The sequence below is a fragment of the Neurospora tetraspora genome (assembly GCF_033439725.1).
Source record: "Neurospora tetraspora strain CBS 560.94 chromosome Unknown B0H65scaffold_1, whole genome shotgun sequence".
NCBI classification, from domain to species: domain Eukaryota; kingdom Fungi; phylum Ascomycota; class Sordariomycetes; order Sordariales; family Sordariaceae; genus Neurospora; species Neurospora tetraspora.
The window spans coordinates 3,830,955-3,856,622 of NW_026944383.1; the positions used below are offsets into that span (position 1 = coordinate 3,830,955).

General features: G+C 50.3%; 7 protein-coding genes across 7 annotated transcripts; 3 read left to right on the plus strand and 4 right to left on the minus strand.

Annotated features, from left to right (window-relative positions):
- Positions 1-179: 179 nt before the first annotated feature.
- On the minus strand, positions 180-2,195 carry B0H65DRAFT_414319 (pyridoxal phosphate-dependent transferase; the record flags this gene model as incomplete). The annotated part of the gene is made up of 4 exons (XM_062823910.1): positions 180-437; positions 511-1,706; positions 1,769-1,802; positions 1,899-2,195. 4 exons carry the CDS (start codon positions 2,193-2,195, stop codon positions 180-182), a joined length of 1,785 nt encoding a protein of 594 aa, XP_062686447.1.
- A 1,423-nt stretch (positions 2,196-3,618) lies between these two features.
- B0H65DRAFT_34724 (uncharacterized protein) lies at positions 3,619-5,014 on the minus strand. Its single transcript, XM_062823662.1, has 3 exons — positions 4,383-5,014; positions 4,260-4,325; positions 3,619-4,205 (listed from the first exon to the last, which is right to left on the minus strand). Exons 1-3 carry the CDS (start codon positions 4,544-4,546, stop codon positions 3,773-3,775), a joined length of 663 nt encoding a protein of 220 aa, XP_062686448.1. The 5' UTR covers positions 4,547-5,014; the 3' UTR covers positions 3,619-3,772.
- A 469-nt stretch (positions 5,015-5,483) lies between these two features.
- Positions 5,484-6,069, plus strand: B0H65DRAFT_413969 (uncharacterized protein; the record flags this gene model as incomplete). Its single annotated transcript, XM_062823880.1, has 2 exons — positions 5,484-5,660; positions 5,719-6,069. The coding sequence occupies 2 exons, from the start codon at positions 5,484-5,486 to the stop codon at positions 6,067-6,069; spliced, it is 528 nt and encodes a 175-aa protein (XP_062686449.1).
- Positions 6,070-7,752: 1,683 nt separating this feature from the next.
- B0H65DRAFT_34763 (concanavalin A-like lectin/glucanase domain-containing protein) lies at positions 7,753-9,572 on the plus strand. The gene is made up of 2 exons (XM_062823663.1): positions 7,753-8,067; positions 8,170-9,572. The coding sequence occupies exons 1-2, from the start codon at positions 7,974-7,976 to the stop codon at positions 9,180-9,182; spliced, it is 1,107 nt and encodes a 368-aa protein (XP_062686450.1). The 5' UTR covers positions 7,753-7,973; the 3' UTR covers positions 9,183-9,572.
- Positions 9,573-10,154: 582 nt separating this feature from the next.
- B0H65DRAFT_414168 (DNA topoisomerase I) lies at positions 10,155-13,285 on the minus strand (the record flags this gene model as incomplete). The annotated part of the gene is made up of 5 exons (XM_062823893.1): positions 10,155-10,295; positions 10,354-11,046; positions 11,099-12,601; positions 12,809-13,032; positions 13,231-13,285. The coding sequence occupies 5 exons, from the start codon at positions 13,283-13,285 to the stop codon at positions 10,155-10,157; spliced, it is 2,616 nt and encodes an 871-aa protein (XP_062686451.1).
- Positions 13,286-14,980: 1,695 nt separating this feature from the next.
- On the plus strand, positions 14,981-16,411 carry B0H65DRAFT_413472 (ATP synthase gamma chain mitochondrial precursor; the record flags this gene model as incomplete). Its single annotated transcript, XM_062823849.1, has 4 exons — positions 14,981-15,036; positions 15,396-16,000; positions 16,064-16,197; positions 16,283-16,411. 4 exons carry the CDS (start codon positions 14,981-14,983, stop codon positions 16,409-16,411), a joined length of 924 nt encoding a protein of 307 aa, XP_062686452.1.
- Positions 16,412-20,833: 4,422 nt separating this feature from the next.
- B0H65DRAFT_416482 (flavin-containing amine oxidoreductase-domain containing protein) lies at positions 20,834-25,081 on the minus strand (the record flags this gene model as incomplete). Its single annotated transcript, XM_062824040.1, has 2 exons — positions 20,834-24,677; positions 24,783-25,081. 2 exons carry the CDS (start codon positions 25,079-25,081, stop codon positions 20,834-20,836), a joined length of 4,143 nt encoding a protein of 1,380 aa, XP_062686453.1.
- Between the last annotated feature and the right edge of the window lie 587 nt (positions 25,082-25,668).

Sequence of the window (25,668 nt, forward strand, 5' to 3'; positions counted from 1 at the left end):
CTGGGCGGTTTATCTCTCTGCTTCTAATTCAGTAGTTCTTAGTGGAATATTTTACTACTCTAATTTACTTTGCTACCAGCCATTGTAAGCTCGCTATATGTCAATGTCGTGCTCGTATCCAAAAGAAACGCTCTGCACCTAATCAAGCTCCATCGATGACCAGCCCTGCCTGGCCTTGATCACAACTTGAAACTCTCTCTAACGGCCTCTCCAAACCTTCTAATCGCCTCCGTCATGTTCTCAGCCGTTGCTGCCGCAAACGTCGCACGGAAAAAAAGCTCATTTGGTTCCGTATCTTGTTCAGCGCGGAACCAGGATCCTCGAGCAACCAAAACGCCCTTTGCTATGCAAGAGTCGAATATCTCCTCTTCGACTTCCAAAATGGTTCTTCCAGCCTGAATACCCGGGTGTTGGGTATGATCTACCTTGAGCCAGTACTAGAAAAAAAATTATGTTAGTATCGTCAAAGGACGAATGCAGATTGCTGCAACAGGATTGAAGCAAACTTACAAACATGCCAGCAACCGGCACACTCCAGCTCACCACCTCCTTCGGCAAGAACTTCTCAACCGCCGCCACCATGGTATCCCTCCGCTTGGTATACTCGCCCCTCAGATTCATCAACCACTTGAAGTACCCCTCATGTCCCCACTGCTCGTCCAGCAGCTTGTACAGGATCACCTGCGAGATGCCGCTGGGCCCTTGGTTGCACACCTCCGCGTGACGGATGTACCGCTCGATGATCTGCTCCGAGGCCGTCACCCACCCGACGCGCGAGCCGGGTACGACCACCTTGGAGAAGGAATCCATGCGCAGGACGCGGCCGTCGACGTCCATGGATAGGAGAGAGGGGATGAGGGAGGAGATGAAGGATTCCACCGTCTCTTCTTCTTCTTTGCCCTCACCGTCTGCGCCCTCTTCGCCTTCTTTTGCGGCCGTGGTCGCCCCCGTCTCCAACGGCATCTGGATATAATAATACGGCTCATCCTCAATCACAAACAAATCATGTTTCCTCGCCACCTCATACACCTCCCTCCTCCTCTCCAACCCCTGCGTGGCGCCCGTAGGATTCTGTCCGCTCGGCACCGTGTACAACACATGCGGCTTCCTCCTGCCCTCCCTCTCCTTGGGATCCCACCCGGACAAAAGCTCATCCATCGCTTCCGGCAACAACCCTTGCTCGTCCATCTTGACACCCACCACCTTCACCCCCAAGGGGTTCGCAGTCTCCAAAGCCGTGGAGAAGGAATACTCCTCCGTCAACAAACAATCACCCCTCCCCGGCCCGTCGCAGAGCATGCGAAGAGTCTGCTCCAAAGCACCCGTGCTGCCTACCGTCAGGCAGGACCGCCAGTCGCTGTAAGGCGGGTTGTGGACTAATTCAGTGTGCTCGGTGACGAACCTCGACAGCTGCGCGGAGCCCGTGGCTTGCGCGTAGTTGAGCGCGATGGACAGGTCGTAGGTGCCTTGGATGAGAGGGTCGGTGACGTCGTACTTGCCTATGCGGACTTCGGCACCCGAAGAGGCAGTGGCGGCTTCGGAGAAGTGAGGGGGTGTAGGCACTTTGAGGGTGATGGATTCGATGGGGAAGTACTCGGCGCAGGGAAGGCCGCCGCCGAGGGAGATGAGGCCGGGGGTTTTGAGGTGGCGGGCGGCTTGTTTGAGGGCGCAGGGGTGGCGGGAGAGGGATTCGGGGGAGAGGTGGTCTGGTTGTGTGTGTTAATTTATATGATTTGGCAGAAGTGCTTGGATCAAGGGAGAGTCTTACGGTCCATAGACTGGGATTTAGGTTTGCCCACTTGCTATAGTAGTTGAAAATAAGTCAGTTACCTCCCCCCCTTTCCGTCGAGGGCCCGTGTAAGTGATAGAGGGTTAGGGTTCAATGACATGAAACATACCGGACCCTTAAACATGTCGCTATCGGAGTAAGAAGCGGTCGGTGCAATGAGCCTGCCGGCTTTGGCACGTCTTTCCAGGATGTCGTTAATGGTGACTGCATTCTGCCGGCCGGGAGCTGATGCAGGCGGGATTTCAGAAGGGTCGGCGTCCGTTAGCTTGGCTGCGGGACCAAGCGTCTCCAAAGCACTGACATCGTTGGAGTTGGAATGAAAATGGCGAGCCGATTGTTCGGTTTTGTTGCCATTCACCAATTCGGATGAGGGCTGGCGGCCGGCGCCGGAGCCGTTGATGATCATTCTGGCCGGGTGTGGTGCTGGTGGATTCGGGGAACCGATGATTTGGACTCCGCAACGTCAGCCGGGGTCCGTGTGCTCGCTCCGGAAAAGTATATAAGTGATTGATGTTCGGGCAGGATTACAAATCCAAAACTTGAGGATGCCGATATTTAAACACTCCGGTCAAAGAAAGATATGACTAATATAGATGGAGTCACAGGAAAGATGACTCGAATTTGAAGTGGATTGGAGATACTGAAAGGAAGGAGGTTAATGTTGATAAGCGAGTATCTTGTACTAAGAGCCGCATCAACGAATGGCTAACATGTAAGCAAAGACACAAGCGCCCCTGATAACAATGAGCCGATAGCGGGGAAGAGTGACATCTCATCCGCTGTTAACCGGCTGTTACCCAAAGGCAAACAGGGGCTTGAAGTGTCTTTGAGGGGCTCTGAGGGGCCGAGAAGGGGTCTTTGAAGCTGTGATCCCGGCACAAAAGCAAAGAAGGCCGACGTCAAGTGACCTTGAAGCGTTCAAGTTGAGGAATGAACTTCAGTGGCTGACGTAACAGAAAATCGGCTCGGCTCTGTGTGCAAATGCGGTGTGGCCAACTCGTAATAGGTACACGTGTATGCACATGCCGCTACCAATACCGCCCAGACTCAACTGTCGTACATAGACTAATCTCAAGTGCAGCTCGAGTCTGTTGATAACCGTGCGTTCCACCAGTCTCTATCACCACACCGACACCAGATATCTCCATCGTGACCACAAATGTTGATAATGGTGACCGTTTCTGCGTGTCTTTTATCTTTCTACTCCTGTATCAAACGCCATAACAGAGAGATGCTCCCCTTGTATGCATGCAGCCATATGCTTGTGGGGGAGCCATTGCGACAACACCAGCCCACCTCACCCTCCACCCGGATATCTCGTTGCGAACCTCGAACATGCTGTTATGCGAGTGGCGATAGTTACTTCGACCAGGAAAATCGACTCGATGACAGGACGTGACCTGGAGTTGGGCGATGACAAGCCGAGTGATGGAATCCTTTTGGCAAAGTCCGGATTTGAAGGTGATTTTGAAGAGAACTTCCGGGCCGACTCAGGATGTAAGGACAGTCCTTCTTGGATCTTCGGAGGCCATCCACGGGCAGCATCCAGTGCTTCGGTAATCTTTTGTGGTTGACAGCAAAGAAAATTGAAGAAATGAGAAGAAAACAGAAGCTTCAGTTCTGGAAATATTGGAAGATATATGATATCTCCCTGGAACTCAGGCAGAAGTTCCATAGAGCGTAGTGGTCCGTTTTGACCGAGCTACCAATTGCTCTAAACCGTCCGTGACGGACATGCACACTCTGTTGGTACTGAATAATCTGATCTTCTTGATCAGAAACACCATTTTTCACGTATTCCACTTTGAGTGTATACTTTGTCCAACAGTCGGGGTGCGTTGATTATCTGGCTCCTGTGAAAGCAAAACCTGCTACGAAATATCCGTCAACGGATGGTGGGTGTCACCAGGGTTGGGTTCGAAAACCTCGTCATCCTGACGTCTCCCGACATAGGCGGCTTCTTGTGAAGGGTTCGGATGAAAATCAGCGAACAAAATGGCTCCGGGTTGGTAGATCCCACTCCGATCGGCACCGTCCAGAAATATCGGAAAGGCAGATATCCGAACTCCCTGTGTGCGTGCTACACGTACAGTGAGACGATGGCCCATGCCTAACGAAGAACTCTCGTTCCTGGAGGTAAGATTCCGGAGGAGGCATGTTGTCAGATGAACTAGGACTAGACCGGAACGAGGTATTGCTTTGGAGGTCCACGGAGGTGTGTGGTAATTTCTTGTCTGGTGGCACTGGGGCTGGAGTCTTGAACCGCTTGCAAATGCTATCGATGATCACGGTACTGATGCTCGTAAACGCGAAACCAAGAGGGAGCCAAGGGATGAGGCTGTTGCTCGAAGATCCAGCAGATAGGACAGCCTGCAGCAATACAAACAATGCTACCGGGGCGGTACATGGGCCGATTCTTCAGAGCATTAGTTGAAACTAAAACAAAAAACCGGATGAGGGCTATGCCTACTTGATAAGCGACTGAACATTTATCGTGAGATACACCGCCGCCGAGACTATGAATAGGACGAGGGTGCTATGAGGCTGTCAGTACACGGCATGGACAACGAAAAGAAAGCCCAGGGCTCCTTACAGACGAAGGAAGGAGAAGTTCCCATCGTTGGCGATTGGGAACAAGACTGCGGTGCTGACCATGATCCCACAAGAAACGATTTTTGCGGCTCGAACTAAGCTGTAGATCAAGGTACGAGGACAGAAGGACGACATAGAGTCCGCATCACCCAAGTCGGGATCCATGTTGGGCAAAGTGTCAGGATCTCAAGTGTCGGGGCGGCTCATAACCAGTCTTATCCAATCCCTAAGTCTATTTTCTGGCCGAATAGTTGTTTGGTGTTTAGGGTTGAGAGTTGTTGTGCGTAATGCGACGGAATCTACTGTTGGAGCAGGATGGTGGCGAAGGATTTATAGAAGATAGCCCGATACATGATGTGGTCCATCGTTTGACCTGTTGATACAAGACTCTCGGAGCGATAACGAGAGGCTATGGGGTAGATTTGAGGGCTTGATCTTCCTCCCGGAAACCCAAGGCAGTCGTCCGGCACAGCCACCATTGGGCGACACAATGCTGCCACACATTGGGAGGCCGGCCAGATGATTCTGAAAGGCTCATAAACCAATGATGGTGTCTTTCGTAGTTCGAGCCGGTTGCTTCCGTCTTTGATTTCTCGTTATTGCCTCGTTCATAGCCTGGCAGAGGTTCTCCGCCGTGGTTCGCAGGTTGCCTTACGAAGGAGTCATATGCGTTCTGTCTTCGGATTGGCCCAGTTTTCGGTGAAAGCTGTCAGCCTCACTGCCAGCCTATTGTGCTGAGGGGCAGCCTGATACCCAACCGGTGTGCCTTGGGTCTTCACGCATAAGGGTGAGACATTAGTTATCGTTCAGCATAGGGCTGCATCTTTGACCGAAAACATGAGCATGATATTGATAGAATTGGTAGGGGTAGTTGGGTGTTAAAGTCATCTGCAACCGCCCGGGCATCCGGTGATCTAATCTGCCGATTCAGGCAAGCTGAAACCTGAAAAGAGGGATAGAGAAAGAAAGCGGGAATATTTAGTCCATGGGAATGCCATGATGATGGTACTCGAATGCTTGAGCCGATGGCCGTATCTGAATTCACCTTCATGCGATACCCAGTCGTCAGCTTCCTTGCAACCACTCATTAGCCGAAGCTCCAATGAATCCAATTAATGTCCGAACATGCCCGCTTCGACACCGGTCCGGGAAGGTGCCGGAGCAAGCTGCAACATGGAGCTGGAGATCCGATGTTGTTGAGATATGTCTCGGGGCTCTGTGTAGCGCCGTGATCTGGCGGTATACTTCCCACAACGACCATACGTACGGCCAGAGAGGGGTGAGTGGCACTCCTTCATCGAACACCTTAATGGTTTTGTTGACAATACTGCTTGTAGAACCACCCAGAAAGCCCAAGGGAACGCAATGGAAAAGGCGTCATTTTATCTCCTTCAGACGGGTTGATGCTCTGGTCATGTCTGGTGTACGGCTGCTGTGTCTCGTCATTCATCCATCGCCGGCAGGAGAAGGATCCGTTCCAGTTGTTCGTTTACCTAGTTTTTGTCGCTGGCGCTGGAGTCGCCGGATATGCCGTCGGAGCGAGTGCAAATCTGATGCTGCTCGGATACCTTCCGTGGGCCATTTCCCTCGCAATGGCGGCCAGCCTTTTGGGCCACGGTCTTTATAGGAGGTGGAAATGTGTTGCACCGAGTCCAGGAGACGAGGAGAAACTCCAACCCATACGTTGAACTGCATGGCATATGCATGGCGAAAGTCGATTTCATCAAGCCCGCTCTGCTGTTCTCGGTTCTCGTGCAGGCCGCGATAGTCGTTTTAGCAAGCCACGCGGCTTCAACAGCTACGCCTTTCGCCAGCAACAAAAGAAGAATACATTTCGGTTACTTAGGCCTGTCTTTTTCTGGAAAACGCCGCTGTCAGCATCGATATTCAGACATGGGTGGGAGATCATGTGGGCCATATGATTAAGAAGGGGCCATGTATTTACCATTCGCATGTTGATGAACGGCATCGCGGTAAAGACGACAAAGCGTTTGAAAGGCCCCTTGCCTACATTTCAAGAGCTGGAGCGAAGAAGTGAAGAAGTGAAGAACGAGATTGAAGCATCTGGAAATCGAAGAGTTGAGAGAATGATGGAGATTTGCGGGGAAGGGAAATGGAAGACGAGACACAGAGAGACTTCAGCCTTGTATTGTAATAGAATTGCGGGAGATAACTGAAGACCATGCTCGGGTCAATTTCATCATTTGTTTGGAAGGAACCACCTCAATGCATGCAAGTGCCGTATGTAGGAAGCGCTCTTGCCGTATGGCGACAGATATCATCCGATGTTTCCAGATCATGTACAGTAGTCGTGGCACGCAACACTCACGACGACTTACCCCTTTCTTGTTTTTCTCCATCACAACAAAAGTCAACAATGCGGTGTCGAGGCAACGTGAAACTCCGAAGTGGAACACAACGGGAGCGACCCGCCCAACGGAAGACCTGATAACGGAAAAGTGGAGCATTTACGGAGAAGCGGCGCCGAGGGTTCTGAGCCACAATGGAGCCGGAACCACCGAAACTTTTTCACGATTTGGGCGGGCCGAGATGTTGGCGTCACGCCAAGAAAACCCACTCCCAACCACCCGATTCACTGGTCCGTGATGGCAGCGGTGGCAGTGTGCCGAAGACCTCTCCAATCTCAGTGCAACAACACAAACAAGAGCGTTTGTCCGTACCCCCCAAGAAACCTCAAACACACCCCCAACCTCCCGTCCTTTGAAAATCCCAAAAAAATTCAAGGTCCTGACATCCGTAAAGAAACAAAAGAAACATTCATACATCGTTTCAGCAAAGAAAACTTTGGCCAAACGAAACAGGACGAAACTTGTCCGATGGCCAAAATGTTATTCGATGGAGCTCTCAATTCAAGGCCCCAGTGGTCCTTTGAAAAACAGGCTCCTTGGCTTCAAGCCCAGGCGGCCCAGAGAGAGCTGATGGTGGGGAGCCTACGATGACGATTCTGGCAGGTTGGTGACTTGTGAGAGGCTGGGACAGACTGGACAAGACCTGGACCGCCGACCGTCTCGTACTCAGCCAGTCTGACCAGGACTCATCCCACGATGTGATCGGAGAGTGTGATTCTAGGATTCTGAATTCCCGGACCCTCTTTTTCTCTTTCCACGCGCGTTTACGCATTCGCTGCATTCATTGATACACTGACTTGGTACCATTAAAAGCCAGGAACAGGGCAAGTGTCATGCAAGATCCCGCTACCCTTCTTTTCCTGTTCGTATACATAAGACTACTACCACGTCTGGGACCGATTATCGTCACTCGTTGAACTGTCGTCCCATCTGTCGTCATACATCAACAACTCTGTCAATTTATACTCAGATTTGCTGTCGTGACCCATCACTCCCGAAAACCGTTCGAATCTGTGACCGCCGCTTCGGCTTCGAGCTCTCCACCATCACATCACCGCTCACACGAGTCCGTCCTACCAACCCACCCCGCGATCGAGAACACCGATTCAATTTCGAAGACCCAAAACCCGAGCCTTGGTTGCCTCATCAGTCCAAAGCTCTCAAATAATTATTCCTAGCCCCCCTGTGTCACCACAAGACCTTGGGAGCACAAAACAACAACCATGGTGTCCCTAAGTTGGCGAACAGCGGTGACAGCTGCTTTCGCAAGTGTAGCTTCCGCGCAAACATGGACAGCATGTAACCCAACACAACGAAGTAAGTCCTCAAAAACCTTTCTCATCTCAGACTCACATATCCATCCAAAAGTAAGAAAGAGAGAGAAAAAAACATGCCTAACACCACTTCCTCTCCTTCCAGCCGACTGCCCCCCAAACACCGCCCTCGGCATGGCCATCGACGTCGACTTCACCCAAGGCGCCGTCAACTCCTTCAACGCCTACGGCGGCACCCCCTCCTACTCGCGAAACGACGGCGTCTCCTTCACCGTCGCCAAATCCGGCGACTCCCCGCAGCTAACCTCGGTCTTCTACATCATGTTTGGGCGGGTCGAATTAACCATGAAGGCGGCCCCCGGCGCCGGCATCGTTTCTTCCCTGGTCCTCCAATCCGACGACCTCGACGAGATCGACTTCGAGTGGCTGGGCGCCGACAACACGTACGTGCAAACCAACTTCTTCTACCAGGGGAAAACCGCCACCTACGACCGGGGGCAGTTCAACCCGGCCCCCAACAGCCAGGGCCAGTTCGTCAAGTACACGATCGACTGGACCTCTGAGAGAATCAATTGGTACGTGGGCGGCACTCTTGTGCGCCAGTTGACCGTCAACGATGCGGGGGGCCAGTACCCGCAGACTCCGATGCAAGTCAAGTTCGGCGCGTGGTCAGGCGGTGACAGCGCCAACTCGCCGGGAACCATCCAGTGGGCTATGGGCCCGACGGATTACTCCAAGGGCCCGTTCAGCATGGTGGTCCAGAGCGTGATGGTCAGCGATTACTCGACGGGCAAGTCGTACCGGTACGGCGACACGAGCGGCACGTGGCAGAGCATCATTGCCGAGGGCGGGCAGGTGAATGGGAACTTGGGTAAAGCCGGGACGGTCACGGTGACGGCGAGCGCGGTGGCGGCGACGAATACGGGGTCGTCGGGCGGGTCGGTGCCCGTTGGCGGCATCGGTGGTTCTTCTAACGGCGGCAGCAGCGGCGGAACTAACACGCACGGGTCGATTCCTGCAGGCTGGGTTATGAAACCAAATGGGAAGATTGTGCCTGTTGGCGCGGCGAGCGCCATGATGAGACCGCCGCAGGGTCTGCTGGTTGCTACGTCGCTTGTGACGGTGGCTCTTGCTGCCTTTGTTGGGTGCTTGGTTTGAGAGGCTTGATGGGACATCCTGAGTGGCATGACAACATACAGTCTTTGCGTTGCTCAATCATTGGCTGGGTCTTCTTCTCCCTTCGAGGTCGGAGGCGTAGGAGCCAGCAGCACGATGCATTTGCAGGCGTAAGATTCAATTTGGTTTTGGGCATTTACCTAATACGGCGTTTGAGGAATTTGGCTTGATAGAGATCTGATATGTATCGGCGACGGCAATGTTATATGTATATGATTGGAAACGGAGGGAAAGATAATGTACCTATGGTATGGGAAATTTTTGTACTCCTACATCACGATAGACACCACATACACACAAGTTGGACAACCTGATCAACATTCAAACGGTAGATTCCTTTGTTTGGGCACGTACGCAGTCGATTTCTGGTAGTTTTGTCTCATCTTGTATCTGCACATACCATTGCCTCTCTACCTCTAGGGATTTCTATCCTCACCAATAGGCGTGCTCGCGATAACTGACGATGGTCGATCTTAAGTCGCTGTTAAGGATAGTTCAATCTAAGTTTTGGGATATAGCGAACCATCTATCTTGAACCCTGGATCCTTCTTGACCCTTTTCAATGACCAACCTCGACACCAAAAGGGAGTGAACACCAACCTCCGTAACTCCATCCTCCGAGATCAAGCTATGCGCAATGCTAATGGAAACCCCATATAACCCATCAAAGAGCAAGCAATTTGCCTCCAGCGTTTCCCTAACCATTAGACAGCATAAAACCTTCGCGTCGCTTGCTTTTTGTAATTCTGGCATAGGCGTCCAGCAAGCTTTCTAACAAAACCCAAGATGTCCCAAGTGAGAATAGTAAAACGATTCACCAAAGGGTCTATCAAGGCTACTTCGTGTGTGATTTGGGTGAAAGGCGCAAAAAAACATGGGCATTCATGTTGTTGTCTATAGGAACGACTTGTGTGAATGACTTATCAGAATACGAATGACGATGCTTGGCCAACCTCAGAACTCCCACGTCGAGTCGTTTCCGACAGACTCGATAGCCCACTTGAACTTTTCGCGCAACGTCTTGGAGAAGAACTTCTCGATAGGCACATTAAACTTAGCCGAGAAGACGACCGTAAGACGGGGGTCAATGTAGTTCTGTGATAGAGAGTTAGCATCCTGCTGTGCATGTTAATGGGAAACCAATCCAACTTACAATTTTGGAGGTGCCAAGAGCAACCTCTTTGTTTCCTTCACGATCCGCGGACTGCAGCTCCAGGTTCTTGATACGCTGATCAAGCTTCACAAGAGCTGCCTCCAGCTTCTCGACAGAAGGACCCTTGCCTTCAGCCTCAACCTTCTTGGTCTTGTTCTCCTTCTTAAACTTGGCTTCTAGTTCGGATGCCGCCTTGAGTCGCTCCTTGAGCTCGCTGGCAGGCAGAGGCTTCTCGCCCTCGGCCACCCGCTTCTCGTTGTCCTTTTCGAACTTCTTGTTGATCTTGGTCTTCTGGTCCTCAACGAGGAACTCCTGATGAGTCTTGACCCACTCCTCTGTCAAGTCCTCATCAAGCTCAAAGAAGGCAGCACCCTTCTTCTTCTTGAGCTTGGGGTCAAGGTCGAGCATCATCATCTTTGTCCGCCATTTCTGGTATCGCAGACCCTTAATCTGCTCGACGAGTTTCTTCATCTGCTGCTCATGGCCAGCACCGACAGTGCGCTTGTGGTTGCAGAGAATAGCAACTTGGCGGTTGCAGTCATTGTAGAGCTTGACCTTTTCATGGACCGTGGCATTCGTCACCTTGAGCTCCTGCAGCAGCTTAGACATGGTGTACGATGCGTTGTAAGTACGGAAAACCTTTGCCGTGAGCCCAGGCATGTAGCTCGACAAGTGCTTGTTGAGTTGGGTTGTCTACATAGCGAGTTAGCAACGCTCCAAATCATGTAAAGGAGAATAAACCTACCGTCAGTCTGTCGAAGATGTCATCTCCGTCCTCCTTGGGAGGCTTCTTGAACATCTTGAGGTTCTTGAAGACCTGGCGATCGACCGTGAACTCGTTATAGAAACGAATACTGTCCTTACCCAAGAAGTCGAAAATGACAGTGTTGGGTTCCCTGAGGGTGACGTGCTCGTACTTGAGAGAGCAGCACCCGACAGTCTCGGCCTCGTTTTCGGTATCCTTTTCGTTACCGGCTCTGAGAGCGAACTTGTCAATGAGGTACATGGCCGTTGCGCGTTGCCTGTCAGCCATGACCTCGCTCTTGAGATCCTTGGTGTAGTCGGCACGGATGCGGTCGATGTGTTTCTTGAGCTCACGGGCCTTTTCGAACTTCTTGAAATCGGCCTTGCCCTTGACAGTACTGTTTGCTGCCAACATCACATACTTGTAGTGTCCGTTGATGTTCTCTTGCCACATTGCGAGCCAAGTTGCCTTGTTGTCATGTTGAACGGCCTTCCACTTGTGGCCAGCTGGCGGCTCTGGGACCTTGGCCTCCTTGCCAATGTTGATGGTGATTTGCTCTGGCAAGACACGCTTCTTGATACACCCGGTCTTGGGGTGGTCACCGCGACCGCGGAAAAGTCCTGGAATTTCCACTCTGGGGTTACCGACCTTTTCTTTTCGCCCATCCCACTTGCAATACAGATAGGGGGCGTCCCTCTTGTCTTTCTCGGCCTTCTCGGCCTTCTTCTCTGCTGACGACCGGGCATTCTTGGCCTTCGTTTGAGCGTCCTTGTAAGCCCACAACTGGGAGAAGTCGAGTTTTTCGAATTCCTTGATGTCGACCTTTTTGCCGTTCTTGTCCTTGGCGCCACCTGTCCGATCTAGGATCTCCTTGAAGTCCCTGAAGAAGTTCTTCTGGAAAGTTGGGTTCTCAACATTCACCGTCGAATTAAGCATGAAGCCAAAAAAGGTGGCAGCTTCCTCGGCCTCAATGTCGAGTTCGACCGGCGTTCCATCGTAGAGCAGCTTGACGTCCTTGGGCAGACGTTGGTAGTCCTCGGGGAAGATGACACCGTTGTGCTCCAAGGTGGTCCACTTGATACTGTCATCTTCCTTCTTCGCCGACTCCTCCCACCATTTATACTCCTCTTCCTCATCGTCCTCATCAGTGATGTCCTTCGATTCCTCCTTGACGGGCTTCTTGGCAGTGGCAGCCTTGCCCTTCGGGGCGGCCTTCGCGGCAGCCTTCGCAGCAGGCTTTGCAGCAGGCTTTGCAGCAGGTGCCTTCTTCGCCCGCTTGGCGATGGGCGCATCCGAGTCAGACTCCTCCTTCTTCACACCGTTCGTCTTCTTCGCAGCTGTGCCGTTGGCCTGTCGTTTGGTGGGTTTCGCAAGGGGTTCGTCATCGGAGGATTCATCCTTGACGACCTTCTTAGCAGCAGGCTTCTTGGCCTTGGTATCAGCCCGGATACTCTTGGCTTCCTTAGCGGCTGCCTTCTCGATGCTGGCCTTCTTCGCGGCGATCTTTCCGAGAGGTTCGTCATCATCGGAATCTTCGTCCATATCCGTGTTCTTGGCGGAGGGAGGCAATCTCGCGCCATTCTTTTTCGCGATCGGCTCGTCGTCGCTATCGGAGTCTGGTTGCTTATGTTGTGTTTTTGAACGTTTCGCCTGTCCTAGTTAGCCACAGACCAAGCAAGGATACCAAGCTGGAAAGACAGGGAAGCCTACCAAGGGTGCTTCGTCATCACTGGACTCATCCTTGTAGTTGACAGACTGGTCAACGGATGCCCGCGACTTGCGCTTAGCCTGACCGTTTACTGGGGAGTCGATGTCCATCCTGTCCTGGCCGACGGGGCCGTTGCGGATGGAGACACCAACGGGAGCCATATGAGCCTTGGAATCAGCAGCGTCCATGGCACGATCATCGGCCTTGGAGATAGTCGGCGCCGAAGCTACAGTTGATGAAGAGTTAGTCTCATGGGCGTGGTACAATGACAGGTTACGTCTAGAAGACGAGGCCATGGAAGGCATGACACGTCGACTCGAATCGGCTGGCAAACCGTGTGACGGTGGGCAAAGGATAGAGTGAAGGGGTGATGAGCGAGAGTTGATGGGGAAAGGTGTGACTGATCACAGAAGCATCGACGTACCGTGGTGGCCGTTGACCTTGGCGAGCGGCTTGTCGTCTTCAGAGCCGGAAGACATGGTTGCTAAAGCGTGTTGCGGTGTCGGCACTGCGTGCGAAAGTGTAAGGGCGCAAAAGCCGACCAGAGACGTAGCGGCCGCTAAGCAGTGGCGAAGGTTGCTAGCAAGATGTCTGCAGAGCAACCGAGTCGAAAAGGTCGTCGGTCGTCGCTAGGAAGGAAGACGTGGAGAGAAAGAATTCGCCGTAAGAGGTGACCGCCTACACCTTTGACCGTGGACAGACTCTTGGTGCAAGTCACTTGGTGACCAAGGCTGGAAAGCGAGGGTCTCGGGGACTCGTCAAGGTGGGTGCGCGAGATATCGAGATGGCCGGTCAATGGAATGAGTGTGTGAAAAAAGAGAGGATGTGGAGAGCCTGGAGGGTGGAGAGAGCCAGAATGGCGCAAGGTGAGGGAGAAGAAGTGAAGGGAAAAAAAGCGAAGGCGGATGGCAGCATGAACGAAGTCGGGGAGAGCAAGGGCAATCGGGAGGCTGTTAAAGATAAATCCTGGGGCTCCACCCTGCAACTCTTTCTGGGCAGTCGTTGCCAGGACCGCCAGGCTGTGGAAGTGTGGGTGCTGTGGGTGTGTGGGCGTGTGGGCGTATGGGCGACCTGGGACCTGAGTGAGAACTGAGGCGAGTCTCCAGTCGGGACCTCCAGCCAAGGTTTCCACTTCGATGCGTCGTCGCGGTCGCAGGGGGAGGTTCGGTCTCCCTGGGTCGGGGCACCTGTGAGAGGCTGGTACCTTTTTAGCGCGTCCCGGCTCTCGGTACCTTGAGTCTGAGTGTTTCTAGCGTAGTGCGCGCCCGTCAGTGTCGTGAGTGTGATATGGAATGGAAGTCTTGAGTTGTGGCGAACAAATAGCACGTCCGTCATAGACACCACTGGGATCGTGATCACCCAGCCTCACGATGATTGCACCACAGAGCTGGAGGTAACAACAACCTCAATCACTCAAACAGAAAAAACACCGCGTCGTCTGATCTCCATCAAAGTGAAGGTTCCGTGTGCTTGCTTACCTTGCTCTGTGGGTGACTTAGGTTGTTTACTGTTTAAGGACACTGAGACTTGACGCTTTTGATACAAGCGTTTGCAAGGCTCTTCCTCGTTCCAGTGAGCACCAAATTCACACCCAGATGCCAGGCAGGTTTCAGTGAGGTGGATGGCACGGTCTCTAACAGAAGGAACTTCCATTTCAAGACAGCTCTCGCTCTTCACGATTGAAAAGTCGCCGGTAGTGAGATGTACCACATGTCCGTCTGCTGCCACTGGTGCAGTGGTGGTGCTGCAGCGGTGCAGGATCGCAGGTGCGGGCCAGACCGGGTGCCCCACCTACATGGAAGCTCTGACAGCTGTCACGGCTGGCAAGCCCGGCAGAACTTGGCAGCAAGCTGGCCGTCCAGGCGCATTCCACCGTCATGGAAAGCCAATGGCCGGGCAGCAGTCCTCAGCCATTGCCAGGCTCTAGCCGGGAAAAAGGCGAAGGCGCCCGACTGGGACTGGACAGCGGCACTACGGCCACGAAGAAAGCACGGCCGGAAAGTGAGCAGAGAGAGCGGAAAGTGTGGAACCGACCTCAGCAAACCTCTCACGCCAATTGCGTCCTATTCCCATTGATCACTCCCCCACGATCAATTGCCGCCTGAATATCAAGTGGTCAACCCCGGGCCACTCCTCTCCAGCAGCTCTCTCCCTCGTCAAATATCCATCTCAAAATGCTGTCCAGAGCTGCCCGCCCGGCCCTGAGAGCTGGAGCCGCCGTCTCGTCCCGGTAGGTGCTCTCCCAAGAAAAAAAATACATGTCCTTCTTTCCTAGAGTGCTCCGTCTCCGTCCAACATCTCGTCGTCTCGCCTCCGTCTGTTCGTCAACCGCCGTGCACCAACCGACTACAGCTCCTCCGGGTCTGCTTCTGGCTCTCAGCTCTCTGTGCGACTCCGGAAAGAATGCGATGCGCCGCCGGGTCCCCGATACATGACGTCCGATATATGGAGGGGCAGCACCAAGCAAGCAAGCAAGCAAGCAAGCAGGGAACGGGTTGGCTGGGGAGAGAGAGGAGAGGACTTGGACCTACAAACGAGAACGGACACACGATAGCCCCGACATATCGAAGCTTGAGACAGAACATGCAGACTGATTAAAGGTCATGACAACAGAGCGGCTGCTCCCGGCGCGGCCACCTTCGCGACTCTCCGTGAAATCGAGACCCGCCTCAAGTCGATTCGCAACATCGAGAAGATCACCAACACCATGAAGATTGTTGCCTCGACCAAGCTCAACCGCGCCCAGCGTGCCATGACCGAGTCCCGTGGCTACGGTGCCACCAGCAACGAGGTCTTCACCTCGGCCGAGACTAAGCCTCTCGAGGTTGAGGGCAAGAAGAAGCTCGTCGTCGTCTGCTCCTCCGACAAGGGTCTCTGCGGTGGTGTCCACTCCGGTCTTGCGCGCTTCATCCGTCGCCGCGCCGCCTCCGAGCCTGAGTTCGACATCGTCATCATCGGCGAGAAGGCCAAGGCCCAGCTCTCCCGTACCAACAGCAAGGACATCGTCCTCAACTTCTCTGGTGTTGGCAAGGACATTCCCACCTTCGTCGAGGCCTCTGCCATCGCCGACCAGATCACCCAGCTCAAGGGCGACTACTCTTCCGTTGAGATTGTCTACAACAAGTTCATCAACGCCACCAGCTACGAGCCCACCGTCATTGAGGCATTTTCCGAGGAGGCCATCCTCGCTTCCCGTACGTCCTGTCGGCCACCATGATGCCCGTCGAGGTTCAGCTAGCTGACAAAGTTATATCCAGCCAACTTCTCCGCTTTCGAGGTTGATGAGGAGGTCCTTGGCAACCTCCGCGAGTACGCCCTCGCCAACTCCCTCTACTGGGCTCTCTGCGAGGGTCACGCCTGCGAGATCTCTGCCCGTCGCAACGCCATGGACGTGAGTTCTTCTCCCGTCCCATGCCACCTCTTTGAAGTCGACGACGGACAGACTACTGACGTGAATCCTCTTACCCCTTATCCAGAACGCCTCCAAGAACGCCGGCGAGATGATCAGCAAGTACCAGATTCTCTTCAACCGTACCCGCCAGGCCGTCATTACCGGCGAGTTGGTCGAAATTATCACTGGTGCCACCGCTTCGGCCGATATGTAAACAGCAGCCTAAACAACCGCAGTTTATTAATAGCAGACGAAGATGTGTTGTTGTTGATGTTGATGTTGAGAGAAGAAAAGGAGAGGAGGAGAGACCTGAACAGAAAAAGGACCAGAGCCGAAATCCATCCCTATCTGCACTCTCACTTAACATTCATCCATGCATCATCAACACGGTCGAAAGTATATGAGTGTGTGTGGTGTGGTATGTCTGGTCCCAGTCCAAAAAGTTGCGTGCCAATGTCTTCCTCCATACCATTTAATGAGCTAGCTTTCTCATTACTGTACCAACGCCTTCAGTCCATGAAATGTACGACTTCTTTCACACCTGCCTACTCCGTGGTTAGTAAGCCTCGAGGAAATAGCTATTGTAGTCTCAGTCCACACAACAAAATACAGCTGGGATGAGCGCTTACAGATGCATGACAATCTCATCCAGTATTCATTCGTTGGCGAGTTTCTCAGTAAGCAACCTAACTACGCCGCATGCAAGTTTCATCCAGACCGAGGGCCGCAGGTGGTGATGTGGGGAGCGGCTTCCGTCTCAGTGAGCTCGGATAAGTTGGCTTGTGTACCTACTCGTCGGTTAGGTGTGGAGTCCACCCTCTGGGGGTCTCGCTTGCAGCCAGCCAACCGACTCTCATCGTCCCTTTGAGAGTCGGGATTTTTACATATATTTTATAAGCGGTATATCTTTTAAAAACCCTAACAATCCATATCTTTACCAAAACACAAGCAAAAAAGATAATAAAATATTCAGATTAATAATCTCGATTACGCGCATTTAGTAATATATTTCTTTTATAATTAAATTATCGTAATATATTATTATAGTATTATAAAGTCTTTATAGCCCGTACTCACAATACAATATCCAACTCCTTCTCTTCCTTCTCCTCCCCTTGTAAACTCCCATTATCATTAAAATCGTCGTTTATAATAATTATTACCCTTGTACAGCTTACGAGCACCTTTAGCTTCATACCTGCTACCGTTATAATTACTATAGTAACCTCCTCGTCAAAATCTATATTAATAGCCTTCTCCTTTCCCTTCTTAAACCTTTTTCTAGGAGGGCATAGTATTAAAGTAAATAGTCTAAACGACGGCCCAACTCGTATTTATATACTTATTAAATAGGGGTGCTGCGGTATAGTTAGGAGTTTACTAAGTATATCTATACCTTCGTTATTAAGGAAAAACTCGACTAAAGACGAACTTCCTCTTTGAACTTTCCTAGCCCGCTTCTTAATATATATTTTAAAAAGTACAAAATTTTCATAGTAACCAAGAAGGGTGGCCTTCCTTATAAACTTATAATATAAATCCTCCTCGTCTTCAAAGCCAATAAAAAAAGTATCTATATTCTAATCTAACAATACCTTTTTAAAAGCATACATTTCTAATATATAATATAAATAATTAAGACCCATACTAGTAAACAAAGTACGGCAATCTTTCTCAATAATAACCTCGTCCTATTTCTCTTTCATTAATAAAATTCTATTATATTTAGGATTATTCTTTATTATATAAATAAGGCTGTAATTGTTAGGGATGTTAGTATTATTAGGCTCAGCCTTTTTCTTAGCCTTTCCTTTACGTAGAAGCCACTACTTAAGTCCAAGGTTTTCCTCGAGGGCAACCTTTTTAATAAAAGCTATACTAGCTCGCTAAGTCTCTTTCAAACCTTCCTCTATATCAACCACCTTTTTCGCTACAACCTTAGCATTAAGAACCTCCTTTATATAAGCTCTATTACTAATAGCCATATACTTACAAAGGTTCTATTTTTAGGCTTTAACTTTAATATAACGTCTATAATATTTTTACTAATTAGATACTAACTTTTAAGTATTAATAAACACTTTAAACGCAATTTTAGCCTCGTTATAAACCTTCTTAATAGGCGAACTATACTTATTGACTTGTTATTAAATAATTGGTAATTTTAACCTACGTAGTACTTTATATAGAATTACAACTTTAAAGTAATTAGGAAATAAAAATTCCTATTATATTTTTATAATTTTATGAAATTTATTGAAGAGGACGTCTAGTAAATCTTGTTAACCTTATACCTACGTAATTTTATTATAGTTATAATTAATATATTCAATTTAAATAGTTAAAGACTAATTTTCTCCTATCCTTTATAAATATTACTTTAAATAAAGCCCGCTTCCTTAACCTTCTTCCAATTATTTAAAAAGACTATACGGTTAATATTAATAGCCCCACTAGTAATTTCGTCTATTAGAGCTTTCTAATAAGCCTTCTTAACTACTTAATAAACCCCTATAACGAATAATTAAAATATATAGTTAATATATAAGGGTAGAATATAAAGTATAATATTGAAGGCCTTATAAGACTATAAAATATATAAGTCCTTGTAAGCTTTAAATCCATTTATAAATAATACTTAATATACCTTCGGTTTCGTTACTAACAAGAAACTAACAGTTACTCTATCCCTTTCAAAAGGTTCTAATCTTTTAAAAGGAAGCGAGCAATTAAATAATAAACCAAACTAATCGTCAATAGTATAGCCGTCGAAGGAGGAGGATAATTTAAAAGAATATTTATTAAAATATTTAATTTATTATAGTATTCAATAGGCATTATTATATTTAGTTAATATATTAATAATAACCACATTGAGATCAATCTTATAACTAACTTATACGTTCTTTTATATTTATATTCGAATTAGTAAAATTAACATTAATTATAAATAAAATAGCCTAATCTCACTATAATTTATACCTTAAATATTAAGTAGGAAGGGATACTCTTTATTATAGCCGATATAGCATCGATAATAGTTAAACTTTCTTTATTATTAAGATTAAATATCACCTTCCTCGTTCGAACTCTATTCTTTATAGATAGTACCTATTACTATACTAATTAATATAGTAAAAGCTAATAAGGTAATATCAGGAGTAATAACTACAAGGAAATTTTTATACTTTTATAATTCCCTTAATTTCCCCTATTTAGAAGGAAAATTTATTTATATTCTAGACGTTCTCTTCCTTAATATTAAAACTATTATAAATAGCCTTCACCTCTTTAAATTAATTTTCTAGAGAATTTAATTGAGCTTTAACGCTTATCCTCTTCATGACCTTAAAGTTAACCGCTTTAAATTCAAATTCTAAATATTTTTTACGCTAATCTATAAACTAATTTCTATAAACATTAATAAATAGGGGGTATAGCTATTAAGCTCGCAATTAGTTAGTTAATTTAACGAGGGAAGTATTATTTAAGGGAAAGTAGCCGCGGTTAATAATTTAAACCACAATATTGAAAGCCTTATCTTCGTTAGGGGTTAACGCTAGCAGACGATAGGTATCTATATTAGTTAATAATACCTTCCCCTTTTAAATAAATTATATATACTTTTTAATTACGGGTTTACTAACGTTATAAAATTATACAACGTCTTTCATCATAGAGCTATTACTCTTACCTTTACGGTTATTCCCCTTCGAATTAGTATGTATTATACGCTTCTAACGGGCGAGGTAATGACGTATAGCCTTTTCCGCCCGCGTAGTAATGTTAGAATCGAAATGCGCTATAGTAAATGAAATGATCTAGTTAAGACGAGCAATTTGAAGCTATTCACAATATTATACGATTAAAAATGATGAAGTTCTAGCTATATAAGGTTTTTAAAAGATATACCGCTTGCAAAATATATATAAAAATCCCGACTCTCAAAGGGACGATGAGAGTCGGTTGGCTGGCTGTAAGCGGGCCCCCAAAGGGAGGCCCCACATGGCTGGCCCCCAGAGGGTGGCCAATGCGTGCACCTAACCGACGAGTAATTTCATCCTATCCCACCAACCCACCTCCATGTGCGCCGCCGCCGCTTATTTATGGGTACATTCTAGCCAAGCCAGACGAAAGGCATTAAAGATGGGATGAGAGTCTCTCGGATGACCAACGGTTATGAGACTGGTTGTTTCATTGGCTGTGAAGTTTTATACTTGCTCCCCGCCTGGTCTAGACAAGACGACGTTTGCATCTATGCCAGCTATGCCATCAGAACAATGTTGAAGAGTAGAACGAAGAAGTATGCTGTGTGTATGTGTGTGTGTGGACAACGTGGAAGTGGAAGTAAAGGCATGATAAAAACGTATTTGCTGTTTCCTCTGCCACCTAGACTTTAAGACAAGTTGTCACCAACACCTCCTTCTTTCATGCCTTGCCAAACGCCTGATAAGACACGTACATACGAATTCACCCCCATACAGCCACCAGCCAAAGGCGACCGAAAAGACATCATACCCGCCTTTCTGCCTTGCCTATTCCTTCTCCTTAGACCATTTTCCAGCGATCCCAAATCCCTTTTTGCTTCCTTACCCACTGACTCACTCACTCACTCGCTCACTCACACACATCATACTCACCCAGTCATCTCAACATCAACATCACTCCCCTCATCCTCCGCATAACTCCCCACCTTCTCACCCGCCCACCTCGCCCTCCTCCCATTCCTCCCAATTCCACTCCCACTCCCACTACCACTAGCAACAGCAGGGCTACTTCCAACCCCTCCTTCCTCAGCCTTAACAACCAGCGCACTCAACGGCACATACGGATTCTCCCTCTCATAAACCCCCTTCAATTCCGTCGCCTTGCGATCCCACTCCTGTGCCTTCTCATTCCACTCCTTCATCGCCACCGCATGCACGCGTTTACTTTCCTCCGCCTGCTCTTCAAACGGCCTCTTTTCTTCCGGCGAAGCATCCTTCCACATCTTGGCGCTCATCATCCTGACCTCGTTACCTGACGCTTTCCCCTTGCCGGGGCGACGCCCGGCTTCGCACCGCTTGCGCGCGTCGTCGTAGTGCGCTTTGCTGAAGAAGATGTAACCTGATACAACGGGTTTGGAGGGTTTTTGTGGGCGAAGGCCGATTTGCGAGGTGATGGAGTCCCAGAGGGCGATGTCGTAGGCTTCGAGACGGGCTTGTTCGGGGTTGCGGGTGGAGGACATGGTGCCGTAGCTGTTTGTCACAGTAGTAGTGGTGGTTTCGGATGATAAGGCTGCGGCTTTGCGCTTGAGAGAGAGGGAGGATGATTCCTTGGGGATGATGAGGGGCGTCGGTATCTCGATGGGGCCGAGCATCGCCTCGAGCACCTCGGAGGCGGCCCGTAGACCGGAGAGGTAAGCGCCGTGGACGGTGGCGGGGTGGGTGCCGCATGTGTGCTCGCCCGCGAAGAAGAGGTTGCTGATGGGCTTGGCCATGGTGTCGTAGTCATCTGCTTTCATGTCGGGACCCGCGGAGGAGTAGCTTCCCCGCGCGAACTTGTCCGATGCCCATCTGGTTACGATGGCCTCGATCGGTTGTTGAACCTTTGACCCGTAGACGCGGCGCAGGACGTCGGTGGCTTCCTTGACGAGATCGTCGTTACAGGTTTGCTCGGTGTCGTAGCCGGCGTCGCCAGCCATGAGAGCTAGCAGGACCGGTAACCCACTGGTTTGGGTCACGTTGAACCACTGGAAGAAACGACCCCTCTGGGAGGCGTAGTCCTTCTGGTCCAAGCTGTGCCGATTGGGCGGGGTTCTTAGGACGCCAAAGATGTCGCGATCCTCGTCCCAGAAGGCCTCCTTGTACACGAGGATGACCTTGTTGAGAGCACCAAAGCCCATCCGTTCGATGGCACTAGACTTCCACTCTGGCAGCGGTGGCTCAAACTTGATATTACCATGCTTGAGCACGCCCAGAGGTATCGTGTTGACGACGAAGTCAGCTTCCACCCTAAATCCATCTTCGCACTCGATTACCGCTGGACCTGCCGTGCTTTCTGTTGTATATGTTATTTTGTTGACGGGTGACTTTCGTCGAACGTCGAGCGGCGTAGGCAGCAGCATGAGGCCTTTTGGCACGCTCTGATAGCCGCCAATGACCATGGTATGACTCCCTTCCCATTCGTTGCCGGCATCAATGTCCCACCCCTGGAGACTCAGTTTGTTGTAGTTGATAGCATTGCTATACTCCAGGTTGGCGACGTGCCAGTTCAAGAGCCTGTAGTCTTGTGCGGTCAAGTCCACAATATCTCTGTACTGGGCGAACATGTTATCAACAACGCTTCCGAGGTTGGCACCAGGCTCTTTGGCCGGTGTCTCGAGGTCAAGGTCGGCATCTTCTGAAACACCCTGCTTCAAGGCCCATCCCAAGAGTTTCGCTTTGTATGCTGCTTTAAGTGCACCTGGCGTGCCAGGCTCGGTGTGGACGCGGCCTGTAGCACGGTCCGAGGAGATCGGGACAAGATTCACCTGTGGTGCTATGCTCTGTTCCGACACAGGCGGCGCATGCGGCTGAGCGGCAGTTGATTCCTCTACCTGCCGTATGGTCTTGTAGGCTTCCGCGGAGCTATCCTTGCCCTCATCAATCAACTCCCTGTTGCCCTCGATCAGCTTGGAGGTGGGCTGCTTAAACTTGTATTCGCTGACCCGGTCGAGGCAGTCATTGTACAGATTCTCGACCAGCTGATCTCGGTGTAAATCTACGGGCTTGCCGTTCGAGTCGTACAGAGTTGTGTCTGGCCGCAATGGCCTGTATGGAATTCCGAGCTGTGCCCTGAGCAGAATGTTGATGGGGTTACCACGTTCAAATCCCGTGATGATCATACCTCCCATTTCTGCAGTGAATCGCTTCCCCTGGAAATTTTCCGGGATTCGCGCAGGCTTAGATGCAAAGGGGCGAGAGTAAACCCTGCCACCTATTCGGTTCCGACCTTCGATTACAATTACTCGCGGAAGCTCTTCACCCATGTCTCTGAACTTCTTTGCATACTGTGCAAAGAGTCCCTCGAGCTGCCTCGCGCAGCCCAGTCCAGCCATACCTGCTCCCAGAACAGCGACTGTTCTTTGCTTGAGGGTGGCAGTTGACGAGTCTTTGGAAGCATGCTTCTTTGAATGCCGGTAACCTACGCACCCAAAGTTGATGTATCCCCGACGAACAAGCCAGTCGAAACATAGGCTGGCAGCGTCAAACCAACGGGTGTCTTTGGCGCATCCAACAGCTTCTTCCCGAGTAACAGCTATTTGAGGATTCCTTACCCACAGCCTTAGAATACCATTCCTGATATTCAGATACGTTGTTACTTGGGCGTGGCTGATATGGTCTCGGAGCATGAGATATTCCTCCTGGTGCAAAGCATATGGGTTGAGTCTCGAAGCCTCCGCTGCAGAGATACATTGCATAGCATAATCCGGTAGTGGAAGATTGGGAGGTATGGTGACTTTGGGGCGGACGTTGTATCGCCGCCTCGGGGTGTCTGTGGACGCCGTATTTGTACCTGCGTTTCGAGGCAAGGATCCTTGCACTGGTGTTGGCTGGGCGGGCGCTTCGTGTACTGGCGTCGCCGGGACTGAAGTTTCTTGTGCTGGGATTTTCTGAGATGGGGCATCTAGCGTCGATACGCTTTGAGCCGGAGGCTCTTCTGCCGGAGGTTCATGAGTCAGAGATTCGTAAGCCGGAGGTTCTTCCATGACTATATCCTGTGGCGGTGCTTCCTGGTCCGGTGTCTCTTGAGGAGGCGCTTCCAACATCGGGACATCTTGCGCTGGGGCTTCTTGCGCTACCGCATCCGTAGCTGGAGCTTCTTCCATTGATACGTCCAGGGTTTCAGTTTCTTGAGGCACCGAAGCTTGCCTTGCTGATCCCAGCACTACCTCCTCCGGCGACTCTTCCTTGATCTTCCGCTCCTCCATCAGTGGCTTGGGTTCATCAGGTGGAGATGCGGTTTCAACTGCTGCTGTAGGGGGCTCGTCCATCGTTGGCAGAGGCGAGAGGTGGACTTCCTGTTCTGGTTGAGCTGATGGCTGTATTTGTAGCTCGGCTTGTGGTTGTCCATCCGATTGAGGAGATTCCTCCACAGCTGGTGTCGGTTGATGCTCTTCTAGAGGCGTCTTCGGAGAGGGAGATACCAGTAAAGGAGGCAGTGGCTCAGATGACTCTTGTCTTGTTGAAAGCTCCTTCGGTCCATCCACATCCACAGGGGTCGTAGCCTTGCTTGTTACGGATGGCGCATGGGATGACGAGTTCGAGTGCTGGTCCGATAGGCTACTGGCGGACTGGGTGATCGGGTTTTCCTGCTCCACCGCGTTATCATCTTGAGGTGATATAAGTGGTGACGACTCTGGAGGCTCCGATAAGAGCGATGAAAACTGGCTCGAGGCGTCTTCATTTTGGGCACTTGGCTCTTCCGTGGCTTGCGATAGTGATGGTAACTGTGGAGAGCTACATGGAAGTCAGCGATGAGGGACAGCCAGAACTTCATGGCAAGCGGGAGTTAAACATAAGGTGTAATGGTCTCGATGAGGAAAAACAAACATAGCAACATACTCGTCTGCCGGCAGTGGGCTTTCTGGAGAGGACGACTCCTCCGAGTCCATCGTATCCATGTCCCCAGTCCAGACCACAATTTCCGGTGCGATATCTTCTGAACTCGTTGACGAGCTAGTATCTGCGGAGTGGCCGCCCACAGGCGTCCCTGCTCTCTTCATAGGCGGGTGCCTGCCGGAGTTCGAGGGCTTGGATCGGTTTGAGCGGGATAAGTTGACTTCCTTGACGTCTTTTGTCGGACCCTTCGCGATACTGCTACTACTAGTCTGCCCTGGACGAGTCCGCGAACTGTTGCCCATATCTCTAAAAGAGCGACGCTTGGATGACTAGAAAAAACCGCTGGACCGTAATATGGGGTTGATAGGTCGGCACCGTCGTCTTCGCTCACGTTGAAGTGGACCTCCTTCCATATATACAGGACACACCGGATTCAGCGGAGGGCGAAGGATAAGATGGAGCCGGTTCGGGTGATGATGATGGTGTAAATTCCGGCCATTCGACTGAACTGCCTATCGCTATGATACAAGAAATGCTCCGGCTTCTGAGTCTTTTGGTCAGCCCAAGTTGAACATCAAAGAAAGGTCTGAGGACCCAGCACAGTGAGCTATGTGTAGTAGTATGGAGGAAAGTGGATATGGTTGGACCATGTACGGTGTTGTGTTTACATGGGTGAAGGAAGTGAACGTCGAAGAGGGTGTATGTACCTCGAAATATCATATCGCAGCCCATGGAGCAATGTTGAAGTTTCGTCTCATAGACGTCGTACGATTGGTACGTCGCCGTCTCGGTTTGAAATGCCGTCGATGGCTGGGGTGAATGGAATATCTGGCGGTGTTGACTACGACGTCTTTGGCCGGTGGTGCATCGATATCTCTCAGTTTGCCAG

Coding starts and splice junctions, on each gene's coding strand:
- B0H65DRAFT_34763 (XM_062823663.1), top strand. CDS start 7,974: ATGGTGTCCCTAAGTTGGCGAACAGCGGTGACAGCTGCTTTCGCAAGT. Junction 8,068..8,169: donor ATGTAACCCAACACAACGAA/GTAAGTCCTCAA, acceptor CTCTCCTTCCAG/CCGACTGCCCCCCAAACACC.
- B0H65DRAFT_34724 (XM_062823662.1), bottom strand. CDS start 4,546: ATGGATCCCGACTTGGGTGATGCGGACTCTATGTCGTCCTTCTGTCCT. Junction 4,326..4,382: donor AACTTCTCCTTCCTTCGTCT/GTAAGGAGCCCT, acceptor ACAGCCTCATAG/CACCCTCGTCCTATTCATAG. Junction 4,206..4,259: donor AATGTTCAGTCGCTTATCAA/GTAGGCATAGCC, acceptor AATGCTCTGAAG/AATCGGCCCATGTACCGCCC.